Here is a 17,029-nt window from a genome sequence, read left to right on the forward strand (position 1 = left end):
ATTTTGTAAAAGGAACAGGGTTTCTGCGATCATTTCTTTCGGAGCTACAGGGATTTAAAGACCGCGGATCCCTGAAAAACGCCCCATACAAAATGGTACGATTTAATGACGTCGTAGGTCATAATGATCGTTAGATTTGTATGAGCGTACATTTGTATCTGGTGCTGCCCCAAACGGATTTTTTTAAAACCTTTAGAGGAAAATTGGCTCATTAAAACTATAACACTCTGACTGACATTTTAGTCTAATTAATTTAACACTAAAAACAGGATTATCCCTATAACAAGCACATCACACATCACTGTTGTCACTATTTGTTATGACCTCCTCATGGTCAACATGACGTTAATCTCCCATATAATAGTCCTGAGATTCGTGATCACTTCCTTTAGCTGCTTGTTTTTCAATACCACCTGAAAATAAAAAACATATCTATTTTCAACCATGTTACTGAGGATTAAGGTTGTTAAGCAGTAAACAGACATTTTTTTTGTGCAACACAGAATTTGCTACATTTACATCGGTCTTCGACTGTACAGTGTGCCTAGTGGGAGTTCTCAATATTTTCAAATTTTGATACTATCGAGTTGACGAAAACGCGAATTTATATGGAATTGAAACAGTTGTGTAGTAGTGCCACTAGATGGCGCTGTTTTAATTCCTTAGAAATTCGGGTTTACGTTAACGCGATAGTAACAGTATCAAACTGCCACTAGGCCCTCTGTACTACCAAAGTAACTTCTTTCAAAAATAACAAAATGCCATCTATGAGCCTCAGGCATAACTGCGTCGCAACAGGTTCATGAAGTGTATATAAAGGGATTGTTTCAAAGTTTTCTAAGAGCGCCATCTACTGGTAGTTTAAAGTAACAGACACTGTCTCACTATAGCTGTAGATGGCAGCCCGCGTCGCCCGTTTACAATTATCGTAACGCATTCATTAACATACTTGTTAAATCAGACGTGCATTAAAAAGATTTATTTCAAAAATAGAATATTTAAATTAAAAAAAACATGTAAGTATAATCTTACTAGCGACCGCCCTTAGACCTCTTGAAACCCTCTTGCAAAATCCGTTCTAAGCAGACGTCTACTTACTGTAAATTACCTTCCTGCCAAATTTCATCTAATTTTGCACTTATATACTTAAGATTCAATATTATATTAGGATACTTAAGAGATATAATGTCTCGCTATCCGAATCGCATAGGCTAACTATTGACCCAACAAGACTATTAGAGAAAAGATGAAGTCAAAATTCATTCATTTCAATCAGGCTTAGTTTACAAACACTTTTGAAACGTCAGGTAATAATATTATTTAATTTATTAAGTAATAAATTATTAAGTAATAAGTTTAAGTTTTATGGTGATAGTAATTGTTTGAAACTTAAAATTGGAGTCACGAGGGTAAGTTAGCCGCTGTAAGCCTGCCTGTATATACCTGTTCTGTCAACTCCCGATTCTCTTCCAACGCTAGTCTATAAGACTCTGTGTTTCGTCGTTCGTCCAATGCTTTGTTGTCTGCCTCGTCTTTGAGAGGAATTAGACTCTCCATGTGTGTGTACTCCATACCCTGCAAAGAGCACCCGAAAACATGAACTCAAAAGATTTATTTTAATTAAAGTGACTCTACAATCACTGTCCAATGTTACCTGGCGCACTCAACCTACAATTTCTCGGAAAATTCGTTTACCTCGGAATAATGGCTCCAGTGAAATTTGAAAATTGGACTTACAAAGAAGCATTAGGATGGCCAAGACTGCCATGTCTCAGCTACATAAAACATGGAAAGACCGTAACATCTCGTTGAAGACAAAGATAAAACTCGTGCTTACACTCGTCTTCTTCGTTTTTCTCTATGGGGCTGAGACATGCTCCCTAAAATCTGCAGACCGCAAAATGCTCTGGATTCCATGGATCGCATTTCGGACCCACACATCTATACTTGGCAAACTCAAGGTTAAAACAAGACACTTTATTGAGACGCTGTCTCAAGCGTATTGTAGAGTACTTCGGACACATTGCCAGGAAAGACAGAGATAATCTGGAAAGATTGTTACTGGCAAGGAAGGAAAAACGCTATGGGGGTGCAGCCCAATGTATTGGTCTGACCAGGTCCGCAATACACTCCAGTCCACTGTCTACAAGGCTCTCTGAATAACCAGAGATAGAACAAGATGGCAAAACATCCTAAGGACAAAGATCAAAAGTAGTCACTCTCACAGTCACAGTATAAGTCGCAGTCGCTTGAAGAGCAGGCGGATGGTGCGCAGCTGCTCCTCCACCTTCGCCTTCTTGTCGTTGCTGAAGCCCTCGCCGGGCGGCGTGCCGCTGGGCGGCTCACTATGTCCTGCACTATAGTACCTGGCAAGTCTCGTTGCACTTCTCGTATATAAGTCGCAGTCGCTTGAAAAGCAGGCGGATGGTGCGCAGCTGCTCCTGCACCTTCGCCTTCTTGTCGTTGCTGGAGCTCTCGCCGTGCGGCGTGCCGTTGGGCGGCTGGAGAGTCTTCAGCGTCTGGAACACGTCCTGCGTGCGGCTCACTATGTCCTGTACTGTCTCTTGACCGAATCTGAGGAATATAATAAATATAATCAATAATTTTATCATTTTAACTAGCAGAAACTAGGTTGCAGGGTCAGCCATGGACTAGTCCATACAAGAGGTACTTATAAATGTATACAAGAATGAACATAACGATGATGTTGATGATGATGATGATGATGATGATGATGATGATGACATATACATATACACACTTGCACAAGGACGCAGTGTTGAACTCCTTGTTCTGTGGCGGGTGGGACACGGGCGCGGAGGGGGGCGCAGCTGCCGCCGCCTGCACCGCTCCAGGTCCTTGCATCACTCCTGAAAATATATATACACCGTGCTAGTTTCACCGTCCGTAAGTCGCCCCGACATTTATTAGTCCAATACAAGAAACCCCTTAACAACATTAAAAATGACCACAAGCTATCAAAAAAAATTCAATTTATAAAAATAATTAAACATCCTGCTTAATTCTGTTTTGTAAGTATGAAGTCACTAGTAGATGCCGCGCGGTTTCACCCTAGTGGTTCCTGTAGGAACATGGGGATAAAATATAGTCTTCCTCGATAAATGGGCTATCTAACACTGAAAGAATTTTTCAAAACGGACTAGTAGTTTCTGAGATTAGCGCGTTCAAACAAACAAACTCTACAGCTTTATAATATAGATTGAACTTTGACCTAGTTTAGGCTAAAGTAAAGACATTAAAGGGACCAACCAGTTTTTTTAAACTTCTATAGTGAGCTTGGTTGGATGGAGTGACTCCTGTGGGGACCAGCAACTAATGGACCTACGTTCAACAGTCAACCTTAGTGACCAAGTGCTGAAAAGGCCTAGGAAAGAGTAAGTAGAAACAAAATAGCAAATAACACACCTGGCTGTTGCACTGCTTGGGGACCAAGTCCTCCTGGACCAGCACCCACACCTACTCCCATTCCCTGAAAACAATTAATTTCAGGTTATAATAATAATAATAATAAAGTCTTTTATTTTTTCATACAAATTAGTAATACAATTTTTTTTTTTTTTTTTTATATTACGTTTGCATGAATCCCATTGTATTGGGTATAGGCCTCCTCCAGCAATTTCCACTTTCGTCTGTCCCGTCCTGACCTCAACCAATCCCCACCAGCCACTTGAGCAATGTCGTCTGTCCAGCGCTTCTGAGGTCTGCCAACTCTCCTTTTGCCTAGTGGACCCTGCCATTCAGTGACCCTAAGTGTCCACCTGGCGTCTTTCAACCGCGATATATGTCCTGCCCATTGCCATTTCTGTTTCAAGGCATGTTTTAAGGCGTCTGTGACTCTGGTTCTTTCTCTGATCATTTTATGTCTGACTTTATGGATTTTTTTCAATTTCAGCATACTGCGTTCCATTGCCCTCTGACATGACCTTACTTTGCCTTTGGTTTTGTTATCAAACACCCATGTTTGGCTTGCATATGTTAGGCATGGTAAAATACAGGTGTCCATTACTATTTTTTTGTGTTTTGAAATATAGTTTCCTTTAAAAATCTCCTTTTGTGCCCAGTATCTGCTCCAGGTTATGTTTATTCTCCTGTTTATTTCCATCTCGTTGTTGATTGTGTCAAATGACACTTGCTTCCCCAGATAAATATACTTATCTACATATTCTATCATTTTATTATTTACTTTTATAGGCTTTAATTGGCTGTTGGACATGATTTTAGTTTTGTCTGGGTTCATATTTAGACCTACTTTTTTGCTTTCCACATCTAAGACTTGTAGCATTTTTTCTAGGGATGGTGCAGTTTCGCTAAAAAGGGCTATGTCATCTGCAAACCTCAGATGCGTTAGGCGACGGTTTTTTATCTGTATACCCTTACTTCCCCATTCTATGTTTTGAAAGACACCTTCAAGCACTGCTATAAATAGTTTTGGTGAAAGCGAATGGAATTTCAGGTTAGAATTTATTAATTAAACAATGAAAAAGCAGACTGCATGAAAAGTGGTACACCCACTCACTCCTGTTTGCAACTCAATTAACTGAAGCTACTTTCACCACTAGGCTCTTTAACCTTGGTGAATCAATATACAATACATAAGAATACAATTGAACCTGCCACCGTCACTGGGCTATCAGGATTCCACAGATAATATGAATAAAAATCTCAATATTATGCCTAAAAGTCAGACAGAAAATACAGTGCTACAGTATCAAATATCAGGAGCGACTAGCGATGCATGTCAATGACTTGGCAAACAATCTAGAAGGAGACGGCAGCCTGCTGTTTTGCAGACTGAAACGCAACAGTGTTCGAAATCTAGCCAAGAAAGATAGTTAGAATACACCATAATAGGAGATTTGTTAATGGACTTACTCCTTCTGATGACCCATAACCTCTAACCAACGGACTAACGGCTCAATGTCGAATGACAGATTGCCAAGTAACAGTATAAGAGAAAGGAGAAAAAAAATATCATGCCTAGAGCTGGAAATATGCATACCTGGCCGCCCATTCCCATATTTCCCATCTGACCCTGCATAGCTGCCCCATAAGGTGGTACCATCTGATTGCCCATCCCCACCATACCAGGGTTACCCATAGGGCCACCCATGACACCTGGAATCATACAAATAATGCAATATTAAGCTTCTGATGATGAAAAAAAATTATCGACACCACACCGGAAAGCACTGTTGGTCGACCCCCCCAAAGGTGGACCGAGGACATCAAGCAGATTGCAGGAAATAGCTAGATGCTGGCGGTTGTTGTGCTTGGAACTCCATGCCAGAGGCCTATGTCCAGCAGGGGGCGAAGCTTGTGATAAAACAGTAAGCGTGTTAAAATATTACAGCCTACTAAGATAGCCTGAATTTTATTTTATATTTTATTCTTATCCATTTTATTTATTTTAAGATAGTCAGATAGATTCCTCAGTGTCTGGAGACAAGAGTCTTTAAACAGTGTGTGACCAGATCAGAGACTTGATCGATTTTATGGGCCTCATAAGTAGGTTCAAAGTTACTCAGTGGGCGATGGAGTAAGCTATGCTTGGTGTTTCTTGGCATGATTGAATCATAAATGAGGAAATCTGCAGAACAACCAGTCACTGACATCACTCTGGGTGACGCAATGCTAAAGTGGCAATAGTGACATAGTTCGAAGAGCCAATGAAAGTTTAGTTAATAGGTACTATAGCTAAAAATGCATTTTATTTTTGTTTTTGTTCGCCTACATGTTTTAATAGCCACTATCTAAAACTATGATTCTATTTTTTTTTTTTTTATATGTAATTTCTGCGACATGGCGATCTGCTCATAGGCAATAAGCCATTCATTTATCTGATATTATCATATCATTTAATGATTTCTTTGAGAGCTAATTTGCTGCAGATTCCCTGTCAGCAGCTCTCCCATTGGCTTGTTATGGAAATCTGTTCCACAGGTCGGGAATGCTGTGTCTTTGTCTTTGCTAGACCTTACTTCATAGGATGATTCTATTGACAGTCGGTATGATTTGAGTTCCTACTACAAAGTGAATACATTTTAATCAAAGGTCACGTAACCTTAGAATCAGTTATTTGATTGTACAACACAATTTATCGCACTCACCGGATAATTGGTTGGGCATTGGTTGCATCTGGCCGCCCATAGGCCCACCTCCAAATCCAGTTCTCATGGGTCCCGCGTTGCCCTGGAAGTTCCCAGGGAACTGATGTCCCTGACCAGCCATTTTATGCTGTATTTACTACTCTATGTACATAAAAACATCTGCTAATGTAAATGTTAAGCAGACCACCGGTTACTTCAAGCTTTTATGATAGCTTTATCTTGAAATTCAAACGCTTTCTGAAAATTAAATATATCTATGAATTTAAATTTAAGGTACAATAACCTAAGTTAAATATAATTAATCCATTATTTAAACAAATACAAAGTTTAATTAACACAAACAATCGCAAATAAAAATGTGTTGTGACTTGTGTTGTAACGTTAACGTCGCCCGTCCCTGAAACGTCAATGTCAAATAGCATGGCAGAAGGCTACGTCAATGTCAGAAATTGTCAAATGTCAATTTTGTTTTTTTTTACTTTTTTTCTATCGCACCAGGGAACAGGAACAGGATATGTAAAATACATTGTACATACCATAGTGTATACATAATGACGTCGTTGTGTTGTAGAAATCAACACAACGACTAACTAGTGTGTGGCAGCACCACAGTTACTGTCGATCTACACAAAGATCTGTCCAATTATTATTGTTAAATTGATAATTCTATCATAATCAAAATCATAGTGGTTTGGTAATTACCAGACGAATTACATTAAATATCAATTGAAAAAGTGTTGGCATGTATAGAATAGAGAATGATACAAAATTAGTCTTTAGTCTTTACGTCACGCGTCTCCTTGACATCCGTATACGCAAACTTTTTGATACTTTGTATTTCAAGATTTAACACTAACAACAATTACGTTAATTAATAGCACAATAGAAAAATAATTTACCTTTATAAAATACCTACTCTTTCTTATTTCTTTAGTTTTTGTAAAAGTTTTTAAAATATTTAAAACTTAAGAAGCCATTTTCTTGAATAAAATTGGAAATTACTGATGCGACGCTTTGTGTACTGGCTCGAGAATGTATTCGTTTTTGATTTTTTTTTTTATTCTTTACAAGTTAGCCCTTGACAACAATCTCACCCTGATGGTAAGTGATGATGCAATCTAAGATGGAAGCGGGCTAACTTCTTAGGGGTAGGATGAAAATCCACACCCCTTTCGGTTTCTATACGACATCGAACTGGAACGCTAAATCGCTTGGCGGTACGTCTTTGACGGTAGGTTGGTAACTAGCCACGGCCGAAGCCTCCCACCAGTCAGACCTGGACCAATTAAGAAAATCTCAACCGGCTCAGCTGGGGATCGAACCCAGGACCTCCGTCTTGTAAATCCACTGCGCATACCACTGCGCCACGAAGGCCGTCAAATTTTTACCGGAATGGCTACATCACTGCCGTGTTCCTTTTGCTCTATCTGCCTTTTATTTTTTAATCTGTGGCATCTAAGTACATAATTTATACATGTATGTATACAAAGGGTGGGTGACTTTGCTATTCTTTTAATCCCTCCATATTTTACATTATCAAAGTAAAAGGTAAGGTCTCTTAATCCATCTATGTACGAGTATTTCATACGACCGCGTGGCACAAAGTAGGTAATGACTTTCTGCATCCCCTTGGGTGGATTCCTACTACTAAATCATTGGATTGGAGCTTGGATGTTTTCCAGTCTCTAGTCCGGTCCAGTATAGAGCCTCAATAGCTTAACGGTAATAGCGGTCGGACTCATCACCGCGAGGTGATGGTTTGATCCCCGCCCCGTTGGTCCATTGTCGTAACTCGTACCCACTCCTAATACAGTTTTTCCCGACTAGTTAGAGGGAAATGGGAATATTGATCATAATTAAAAGATATGGCAAATATTATTTTTTAAAAAAAGAAAAGAAAGTCTCTGGTCGAGTTTATACGTTAACTTTTATTAATTTAGAGAATCAGCTATCTTAGTATCCATAAGATAATGATATGTCAAGGCAGTTATGTATGACTTGTTATTTAGACTCGCTCACTAAATTATAAAGAATATCTAAAAATAAAAATGGTTTACGTGTTAAAATGGAGCTACCTACTTTAAATGGTTTTCTAATTTTCTTTCATAAATTAACCGGCAAAAGCTTTTTCTATATTTATAACAGCTCATTAATGAACCGCTGAAGCTAATAAGTTTCTATTAAAATTCCGATGACCTCATTGATTTCGGAAGACAATTTTACGCAGTCATTTTAATCTGGAAACCAGCCAAATTGACGACGAAAATTCTTCCGTTCCGACCTACTTATTTCTTTACTAACATGTACTTATGTATTTTAAATAGAACAGACGACTATTATAAATTCTAATAGACTAGTTGACCCGGCAAATGTTGTTTTAATTCATACAAAAGTTAAAAAAACGGTTAAAAATGGGAAAAGTAAGACGCGGTTTTTCCCACGTCAATAGCGATACCGTCAATTCAGCCATTCCATTCAGACTAAAACTTTTAAAAAGTTTGTTTGTTCCTATTATTGTATAAATAACTAGTAAGCACTTGAGAAAATAGTTATTTTGAAATCACAGCATTTCATGAAACATTTTTCTTAAGATAATGTGTATTTGACAAAACGCGCTGTTTTTTCAACACTCACTAACTTTTTTGGTATGGTAAAAGGATTTTAGGATAACTTTTTTCTCAAAGTTCGAAGATCCAAGGCTATAGCTAATGAAGCAAACTCTAGGTACAACATTTCGTCCAGGTTTAGCTCTACCTGTAAAAACTACATGATCATCTGTTTTAGCTCATCAAATATTTAAGGGGGAAACAATAATAAAAAAATGCGGTTTCGCTTTACTTAGTAGGTTTCTAGTTTTAATTTAAAAGAGCGACTGCAGAGCATTTTGCCGGCTTTGTCGCCAGAATCTGTTTTCTGAACCAGGCCCTCTGGTTCAGAGAACAGTGGCACTTTGATAGTGTTACTATAGCGTTAACGTAAACGCGAATTTCTAAGGAATTGAAACAGCGCCATCTAGTGGCACTACTGCACAACTTTTTCAATTCCATATAAATTCGAGTTTATGTCAACGCGATAGTAACAGTATGAAAATATTGGAAACTCCCACTAGGCTCACAGTTGTCACTATTCACTGACAGACTTTATTTTAACTTTAAGTGTTTGTTTTTAAGAAAACGTGAAATAAATGTATTGATACTATGTAGGTATAAATATCCAAATTAGATAACGATCAATAAGGTCATTTTTAATTTTCGGAACTCGATAAAGATTCTACATTAATAAATATCTAATTCACGTGCGTAAAAAAATAATAAAGATTAAAAAAAGGTTAAAAAAATAAAACAAACCAATTTTACCTTATAAAATTATTTTCCTTTTTAATTTACCCTAAATTTAAGTACAGTATAGTATAATTTTAAATTATTCATAACAATTATTAGGTATTTATTATGAATTCACATTTTGATAAAAGTAAGTACATAAATAGATTGTGCTTATATATTACTGTGAATGAAATGCACTATCATGGACTGCAATGATTATATCTTAATTTCCATACAAATGATGTAATGATATGTGTAACAATATGTTTGATATATTATTTTTAGTACTTGTATAATATACGAGTACCTAACAATAGCATGTAAAATAATTTACTGTTACATGTCTCATTTGAGATGATCCCGTTTACAGACAAATAATATGAATTTTTGGTGTCCACCATTTAATATTACTATGTATTATTTACCAACTACGTATGATTAAGTATGTTTTAACTATTATTTCAATATATAAACATGATCTTTTCTACTCTTTTTAATATATTACGTGTATATAATATATAGGTATATTATTTAAATAATAGTGTGTCTATGTTAAGGCAAGATGGCCACTTGTATGGCTTATTATGTTTGGCCATTGGCTATTGGTTATGGCATATCATGGCTAATCATGTTTCATTTTTTTTTTGGTACATATCTTATAATAATATTCTACTTAAAATTACGATGTGTATATTTCAATATATTGGACCGAATCGTGGTTTTAACTGAGACACTGCCTTGATAAAGAGATTCGATCCGCTCGATAAATATTTAACAATTTTTATTACTCTTCCACATAATAAATAGTTATCAACATGTAGATTTACAAATATCAACAAAATAAATTACGAATAACAGCATATTATAATAATTAAGATTAAACTTACACACTATTTTCTCTTAAACTATTTCTACTGCCCTTAACTTGTACTACGACGCTGGCCGACATTGAAGAAATATTTTCATACAAAAATATTTCTGTAGAGAAATAACCATTCAACTTAATGAAAAAAAATCATTTTTTACATGATTTAAGTAGATAAATCTGCAATATGAAGTGCCATTATGAATAATTAGAGATAAAGGTTATCCTGCGATGTATAATCTTGTATCAATCGATTTAACTCCCATATATTTATTAGTCTTTTTTTATAATTTTGACAATGTTAATATCATAATTATAAAATAAAGATCACTATTAACCCATTTGAGGTCACTGTACGCAACTGAGTACAGACATATCCATAGGTGTAGATTGTAGAACTCGGAAAGTTAAGTAGGGTAATCATATAATTTTGCTTTATTATAAAACTGTTTAGATATTTTGTTAAACATTACGCGGGTAGTCTGACATTTTTTGATAAATTGTGTCAGTTGAAGTTGCATCACGGAAACATTGTGCACGTAAGTGAATGATATTATATTTTTTTTCATAACCATCGATTAAAAGTTTGTTTTTTCATAACATTTGTAGAAAATAGATGTCAAAGTAAGATTTGAATTAGAATACAATAAGTTATTTGCAACCACAATGAAACTAGGGTCATACAAATTGTACTGTACGCGTTTGCGTACAATGACAACATACGTAAGTAAAATAACTGGTTTAGTTTACATATTCCTTACAATGAATAAACAACAATTTACACCTCGAGAATGCTATCTAGGGCTTGAGGAAGCTGTTGATGGTGGTTTACGAGATAGTGATGACGAAGAAAGTGATTTTGCTATTATACCACCCGATTCAAGTGCATTGACTGATGAAGAGGAAGGTGCCGAAGAGGATATAGCAGGGTGTTTCATGCCGCATGATGTACCTGACACTATAGAGGTATTTACAAATCCTGAAGATGGCAGTAACGACGATAGTAATGATGAACCACTGGCGTCAAAAAGAAGACGTCAAGATGTTACCCGCCAATCCGATCCAATGCCAATCTGGCGGAAATGTGCTCCTTCACACACTTCAACATCACAACGTACTAACATACAAGTCAGTGATAGGAAAAGTTACCCCGAGAAACAATGTACTGGTCTCTAGATGAAGACTGGCTTGGAATTCGTCGCCAAATCTATATCAAGACATAAGTTCCGGGATATAAAAAGAAACCTTCATCTTGTTGACAACAACTTAGCAGCAACATCTAATGATAAAAGATAATGCAAAGATAATAACAATAGTGTATGTACAATGGCAACTAACTACGACACCATAGAACCATTATGGACTGTCAAGCGAAGCAGTTCCAAAAAAGCGAGAGAAAACAGACGTAGAGATACCACATTTATCTCAAACTTACAACAAAAATATGGGTGGTGTTGATGAACTTGACCAGTCTATCTCGGTATACAGAATTGCTGTTCATGGTAAAAAGTGGTGGTAGGTGTTATTTACTTACATGTTGGATTAGTCTGATGCTAATTCTTTGCGTTTATATGTAATGAGTAATGATACTAGTAACGATAAACGAGTAATGATACTATACTATGAATAGGTCACTTTCCCGTCAAAACTGAAACACCGCTGCAGTGTGTCCTTTGTCTTGCAAGAGTGCGCTGGTAATGCAAGAAGTGTCTTAAAACACTTTGTGTTGAAAAAGCGTGTTTAGAAATTTTTTATACATAAGTGGTCATTGTACTCAGTTGTGTACACCCCTGTAATTTCATGAAAACTAATATTTTTCAGTATTTTCTTTAATTTCATGCTTTTTTCTTTGTTTTTTAATAAGTAAGTAAAGATTATTTAAAAATATCATTTGTACTTTTCATTTGACCTCTAATGGGTTAAAAATTTATAAAAAAAACTTAACCCTCCCGCGGGAAATAATTTTGAGTGCCCAAGCAACCGTGTATTAACTTTATTATCCGTTATATTAATCGTTATTATTACTCATAGATATTTCAATATCATTGGTAATCTAGTAACAGATATTGTTATGTTAGGATCAGATATTCCCGTAAAAGCCTTAAACCAAAATATCCAATTTTCGCTATAATGCAATTTACTCGTACTTATCTACTTATTTTTTTTTTTAGAAAATAATGGTAATAGAACGGCCAGCGGAAGTCAATATACATTAACATTACATGGACTAGTAATTCTTTTATTCTACCTAAGTACCTAGTAATAGTAAGTACCCTATACCGCTTTGGAGAACAAAGTAATTTTAAGAGGGCGTACATTTATATTATCTTTAGATATATTTACTTAGAACTTAGAATATCTGTGATTGGTGTATGTATTAATATAACTACCAGCGCCGAAGAGTTCATGCAAGCCGATTCCTGTCGGATTACCTTTAAAATCCATACGTATTCATTGTTGTACTGTATCTAAATATATGAGAAAAGTTTGTATCACGCTATATGCATTTCCTTTTCTTTCGGCTTACCTTCATCTAAATTCCATCCTTCGCCACTGGTAACTACTAGTAGAATATAAAAACGGTTATACCGATATACGAATCATAATAGCAGTATACTTTAGTGAGGTATTTTACACCCCTATACTGTTGAAATTTTACTTTACTACGTGTTGGTAGAGACATTATAAACATAATGCCTGTATGTACCGCATAAATATCAGAAGACATAGCCATTCGTTTTGGATTTTTTTTACAAGTTATATAAGTTCTTCTTGGTGTTATAGGTATACTGTTACTATACTTCGCGCCACGAAACAAGAGACGCGGCGCTAATGACTTAATGGCGGTCATTGTCATTTGGTAATGGCGGTCTTATGTTCATTTGCGTAAGGCGCTGCCAATTTTAGTTCAGGTTTTAGGACTTCTTTCGTGGCGCGGAGTCTAACATAGGTTACAGTTCTAATTGACAATATATTAGATATTTTAATCGAGTCTAGTTCCTTACGTGTTTATTCGTATATTCAGAAAAGTTTTCTTTTGTAGAGAGTCGGAAAATTTGCCTTTCTTGTTCGAAAAGAATCGGAATTAACTTTCTTGTATACCCGATTTTATATTCAAAATGTTTACTTAGCTTAACTACATACATATAAGCCCTTTATTGCTCTCCTATAACCTTAAGCTAAATCGAGTCCACCTTAGGACTTATTGAGCAATATGGACACGAGAGTTTAGACCTAAAGCTAATATTATTTATAACATAGTAACTTTCGGCTATTTATAATATTGTGTCTACAATTTTTATCATGAAAATTTACGGATCTTTCTGTCTGATTAAATAAATCGGTGTTAAATTAACTGCAATGTGAGCTTTTCTTTTTTTATGATTTTTTTTTTAAACTGTTCATAAATTTTTCAAAACCGGACAGGAAGAAAATTTCTTATACAAGAAAAAACATATATTATGCTGTAAAACCAATACTGTTGATACTGTTCAAATATGTCGTTTTTTGTTTTTTTTTTCTTTTATCTTTATTCTCTAATTGAAAATGAATATGATTTTTTTATGGTTGGCGTACCATACTACCAATACAAACTAAAACATTACTATTTACTTGCTTATGACATAAACGTATTTTCTATTTAGGATCACGTAATATACATACAAAAAATATAATATAATAAAAAAACAAAGGGAAGATGTATATACGGAAGTATGAAAAGCTTCATAAAAACTCACATTTTCACTATGAATCAGCTATTTTGTTAGCTGCCTCAGAATTTACCGGAGACGCGGAGTATCTTATGCCATGAGCAACATATTATTGTCATTAGACAGCTGTAAATATGGTGTTTGGTATTATACTAAAAAATAATTAAATACTATTTATTATATGTTTTACCTAGTATGTACCTAGCTGAAGTTCTAAGAAGTACCTAATCGTTAGGTAAAAAAATATGTGTAATATTAGGAAGTCGAAATAATGAGGCTAGATCATTGATTTACATAACTATATCTAAATTACTTTTACCTGTATTTTCAGCCACTTCAGTGGCCCGTTGTACGGAAGTAAATAGACAGAGAAAAAATCCATCGCATTCTCTCAAAAAAAGAGAATAACTGTGTGGAATATGTAAATAAACGAGAAAGGGCAATTCGATACTGGTGTCATGACGTTTGACGTTTTACCAGACCCAATGATGGTCCAAAATACATTGACAATTGTTCATCATCAGATCAACAGAGTATCAGATTTTCGTGCTTTTAACACAAAATTATGAAGTAAACCAACTTAAATTAAACTAGTGAAAAAAATAGCTCAGTGTAGTGTTGGGATGTAAAAATCGTACCTTTATCTTTTACGCCACGCCAATCACTTGTCTATTTACTTCTTTATCAACGCGTCTTTCGTTTCATAATCACTACACAAGCTGCAGTGTCTGAATGTTTAGGTACCAGGTAAAAATAATTTACATATGCGTAATAAAGCTTGCGCACATCACGGCTCACCGCATAAAAAACAAATTATTTCCTGTCCTGTCCAAAAAAAAATTAAACATAACTAATTTGTTACGGTTACCTTTTTAGCATATAATTTGCAAAAGCAACATTGACAAAGAGTGTTATCAAAATTTAGCAGGTTTATTACTGTTGAAACTTTTGTGTTTCTATTAGTTTTGAACTAGATCTATAAGAGCAATGTAGTTCATTTCCGCTTGACTCAAACGCCTCTCTGATTCAAGGTTCGAGTCTCACAGGAGACGCCCTTAGAGACGTTTTATCCCCAACTGATTTTAGATTCCTAAATTTCCTCTGGAAGAATCTGGAAGGAGCTCAGGCTCCTAAAACTTCTGGTGAAGCTGTAGCAAACCACTAACGAGTCGTCAGCATAGATTTTATTAGTATGATACAGTTCACTTAGATGTGCACAAGCAATTATTTAAGATTACATAACCAGGCTCCTTTTATATTGGGCACTCTGGAAAAGGGCGCAGAGCCCCACGATCGATGCCCACTTCCTGCTAGATCACCAACCGTTAAGCGATATTCATTGATAGCTTCATACTGCTTTAACTATTACTCTGTCAAAATCATAGAGTTCAAAGACGAATCATCCACTTTCGATAAGCCGATATGTTAATGATTTGAAGATAAGACATGATTTAGTCTCTTTTTATTCGCTACTACTATAATACCTTACTCATATGAAATGTTACTATGTAAGTTTTCACTTACTTAATTTCCTAATCCCGTCACCGATCCGCATATTATTTATGTACCCTCATCGCATCTTAATTCTAACGTAAAAGCTCATAGCTTTGGTCATTTATAAAATATTTGGTTGATACAGATTGTAATGATTTGGTATAATGCGGTAACAATACCTATCGTGATGTTTTTTACGACAAGAATTCTCTCTCTTTTTAAATATTCCACAATATCTTTAAACTTTAGACTAAATATACTAGAGTTTTTCGAGAGCCATTGTTAAATATGGACATCATTTTTTTTACATCAGTTAAGATAGTAAATACTAAACTGCTTCTTTAAAGATTTTTATTTAAGATTGATTTTTTTTTCTTTCAATCAACTCTAGTATAACAGCAGTCTTGCAATGAATGTTGTGGCTTCATGTCTTTAAGTTTTTACTGATGGTATCAATATAGCGTAACGCTTATTCCAATAAAAATGGCAAAAGACGATTACGATTGAAGTTATTCAAAATCATTATTGCTTGAATCTGTTGTTGTCACTCTTTTACAATATGAATCAAAAAGTGACAACAATACAGTCAAACACAGTTTACAGCCTGACCAGAAAAATAAAACATCTCCGCCATGTTGCGGAAAATAAAGCAACTAATTTCTTCTTTTAACTAGCTTTACAGCTCTGAGTTTTAGCCTTTTTGAGCCGAGACTAATTTATTTCATTCCGCTAAGTACAAACTGCAAAAAACTGCTTGTAGTGCCATTATTACATGGTTTTTTAATCTGGTCATACTGAAATTGAAAGGTACAGAGTTTCGTCTAGTGCTGCCATCTGTTTACGCCATCGTTTATGTCATGTAGCCAAAATGTTTCAGTTAACTACTGCATGCGCGCTTCTTGAAGTTGCGGAGGGTATGACAGGGGTGGTAACAGAGGTCCTTGCACTCCTCCACCTGGTAACGCGTAGTACTGGGACACGTAGCCCGCACCGCTGGCCGCTGCTGCAGCTGCTGTGGAGACAAAATATTAAAAAAGTTAATTCAGTTCTAAAATTACCCTCAGGCTAGTTCGTAGACAGAGAAGTCAATAGACATGTAGTGATTGGTGTGCCATTGCAAGTCATATATACGATACGATACGATTCACACGACTCCCCCCTATATAAGCCAATGTACTTTGACACTCGCACTAGGAAGATCTGTGCTGTGAGTGCCGCACACAACACTTAACTGGTACTGGAAGGTACTGGTATAAGTTGTAACAGATTGTGGCTGTATTTTCGTGCTCACACTACTTTTTTTCTTGTTTGCACAATCGTTGAGCCTGATAAAAATCGCACACACCGGGACAACAAATATAGAATAAACTTTTTATAGAGCTCACGCATAAACTTATGGTATCTTTTCATGAGGGAATGCCCATCCGGACCCGGACGGAATGCCTCCGAGCTTTTCATCTGTCTATTTACTTCTCTGTCTGCGGCCTATTGCCAACACTATCAATAGCC

At 35.9% G+C, this 17,029-nt stretch overlaps 2 protein-coding genes across 2 annotated transcripts in view; both read right to left on the bottom strand.

Annotated features, from left to right (window-relative positions):
* Positions 1-226: 226 nt before the first annotated feature.
* Positions 227-6,545, bottom strand: LOC112053733 (mediator of RNA polymerase II transcription subunit 30). The gene is made up of 8 exons (XM_024093262.2): positions 6,471-6,545; positions 6,129-6,365; positions 5,021-5,136; positions 3,427-3,490; positions 2,762-2,870; positions 2,367-2,574; positions 1,444-1,575; positions 227-413 (listed from the first exon to the last, which is right to left on the bottom strand). The coding sequence occupies exons 2-8, from the start codon at positions 6,247-6,249 to the stop codon at positions 318-320; spliced, it is 846 nt and encodes a 281-aa protein (XP_023949030.1). The 5' UTR covers positions 6,250-6,365; positions 6,471-6,545; the 3' UTR covers positions 227-317.
* Positions 6,546-9,478: 2,933 nt separating this feature from the next.
* The window catches only part of LOC112053744 (RNA-binding protein 24-like), a 50,873-nt gene continuing 43,322 nt past the window's right edge, over positions 9,479-17,029 (bottom strand). Inside the window, exon 5 of the mRNA XM_024093280.2 lies at positions 9,479-16,532. Coding sequence (XP_023949048.1) covers positions 16,402-16,532 — 131 coding nt within the window. The 3' untranslated portion in view covers positions 9,479-16,401. The remainder of the gene's footprint in view (positions 16,533-17,029) is intronic.

Source organism: Bicyclus anynana, chromosome 1, assembly GCF_947172395.1.
Source record: "Bicyclus anynana chromosome 1, ilBicAnyn1.1, whole genome shotgun sequence".
Lineage (NCBI taxonomy): Eukaryota > Metazoa > Arthropoda > Insecta > Lepidoptera > Nymphalidae > Bicyclus > Bicyclus anynana.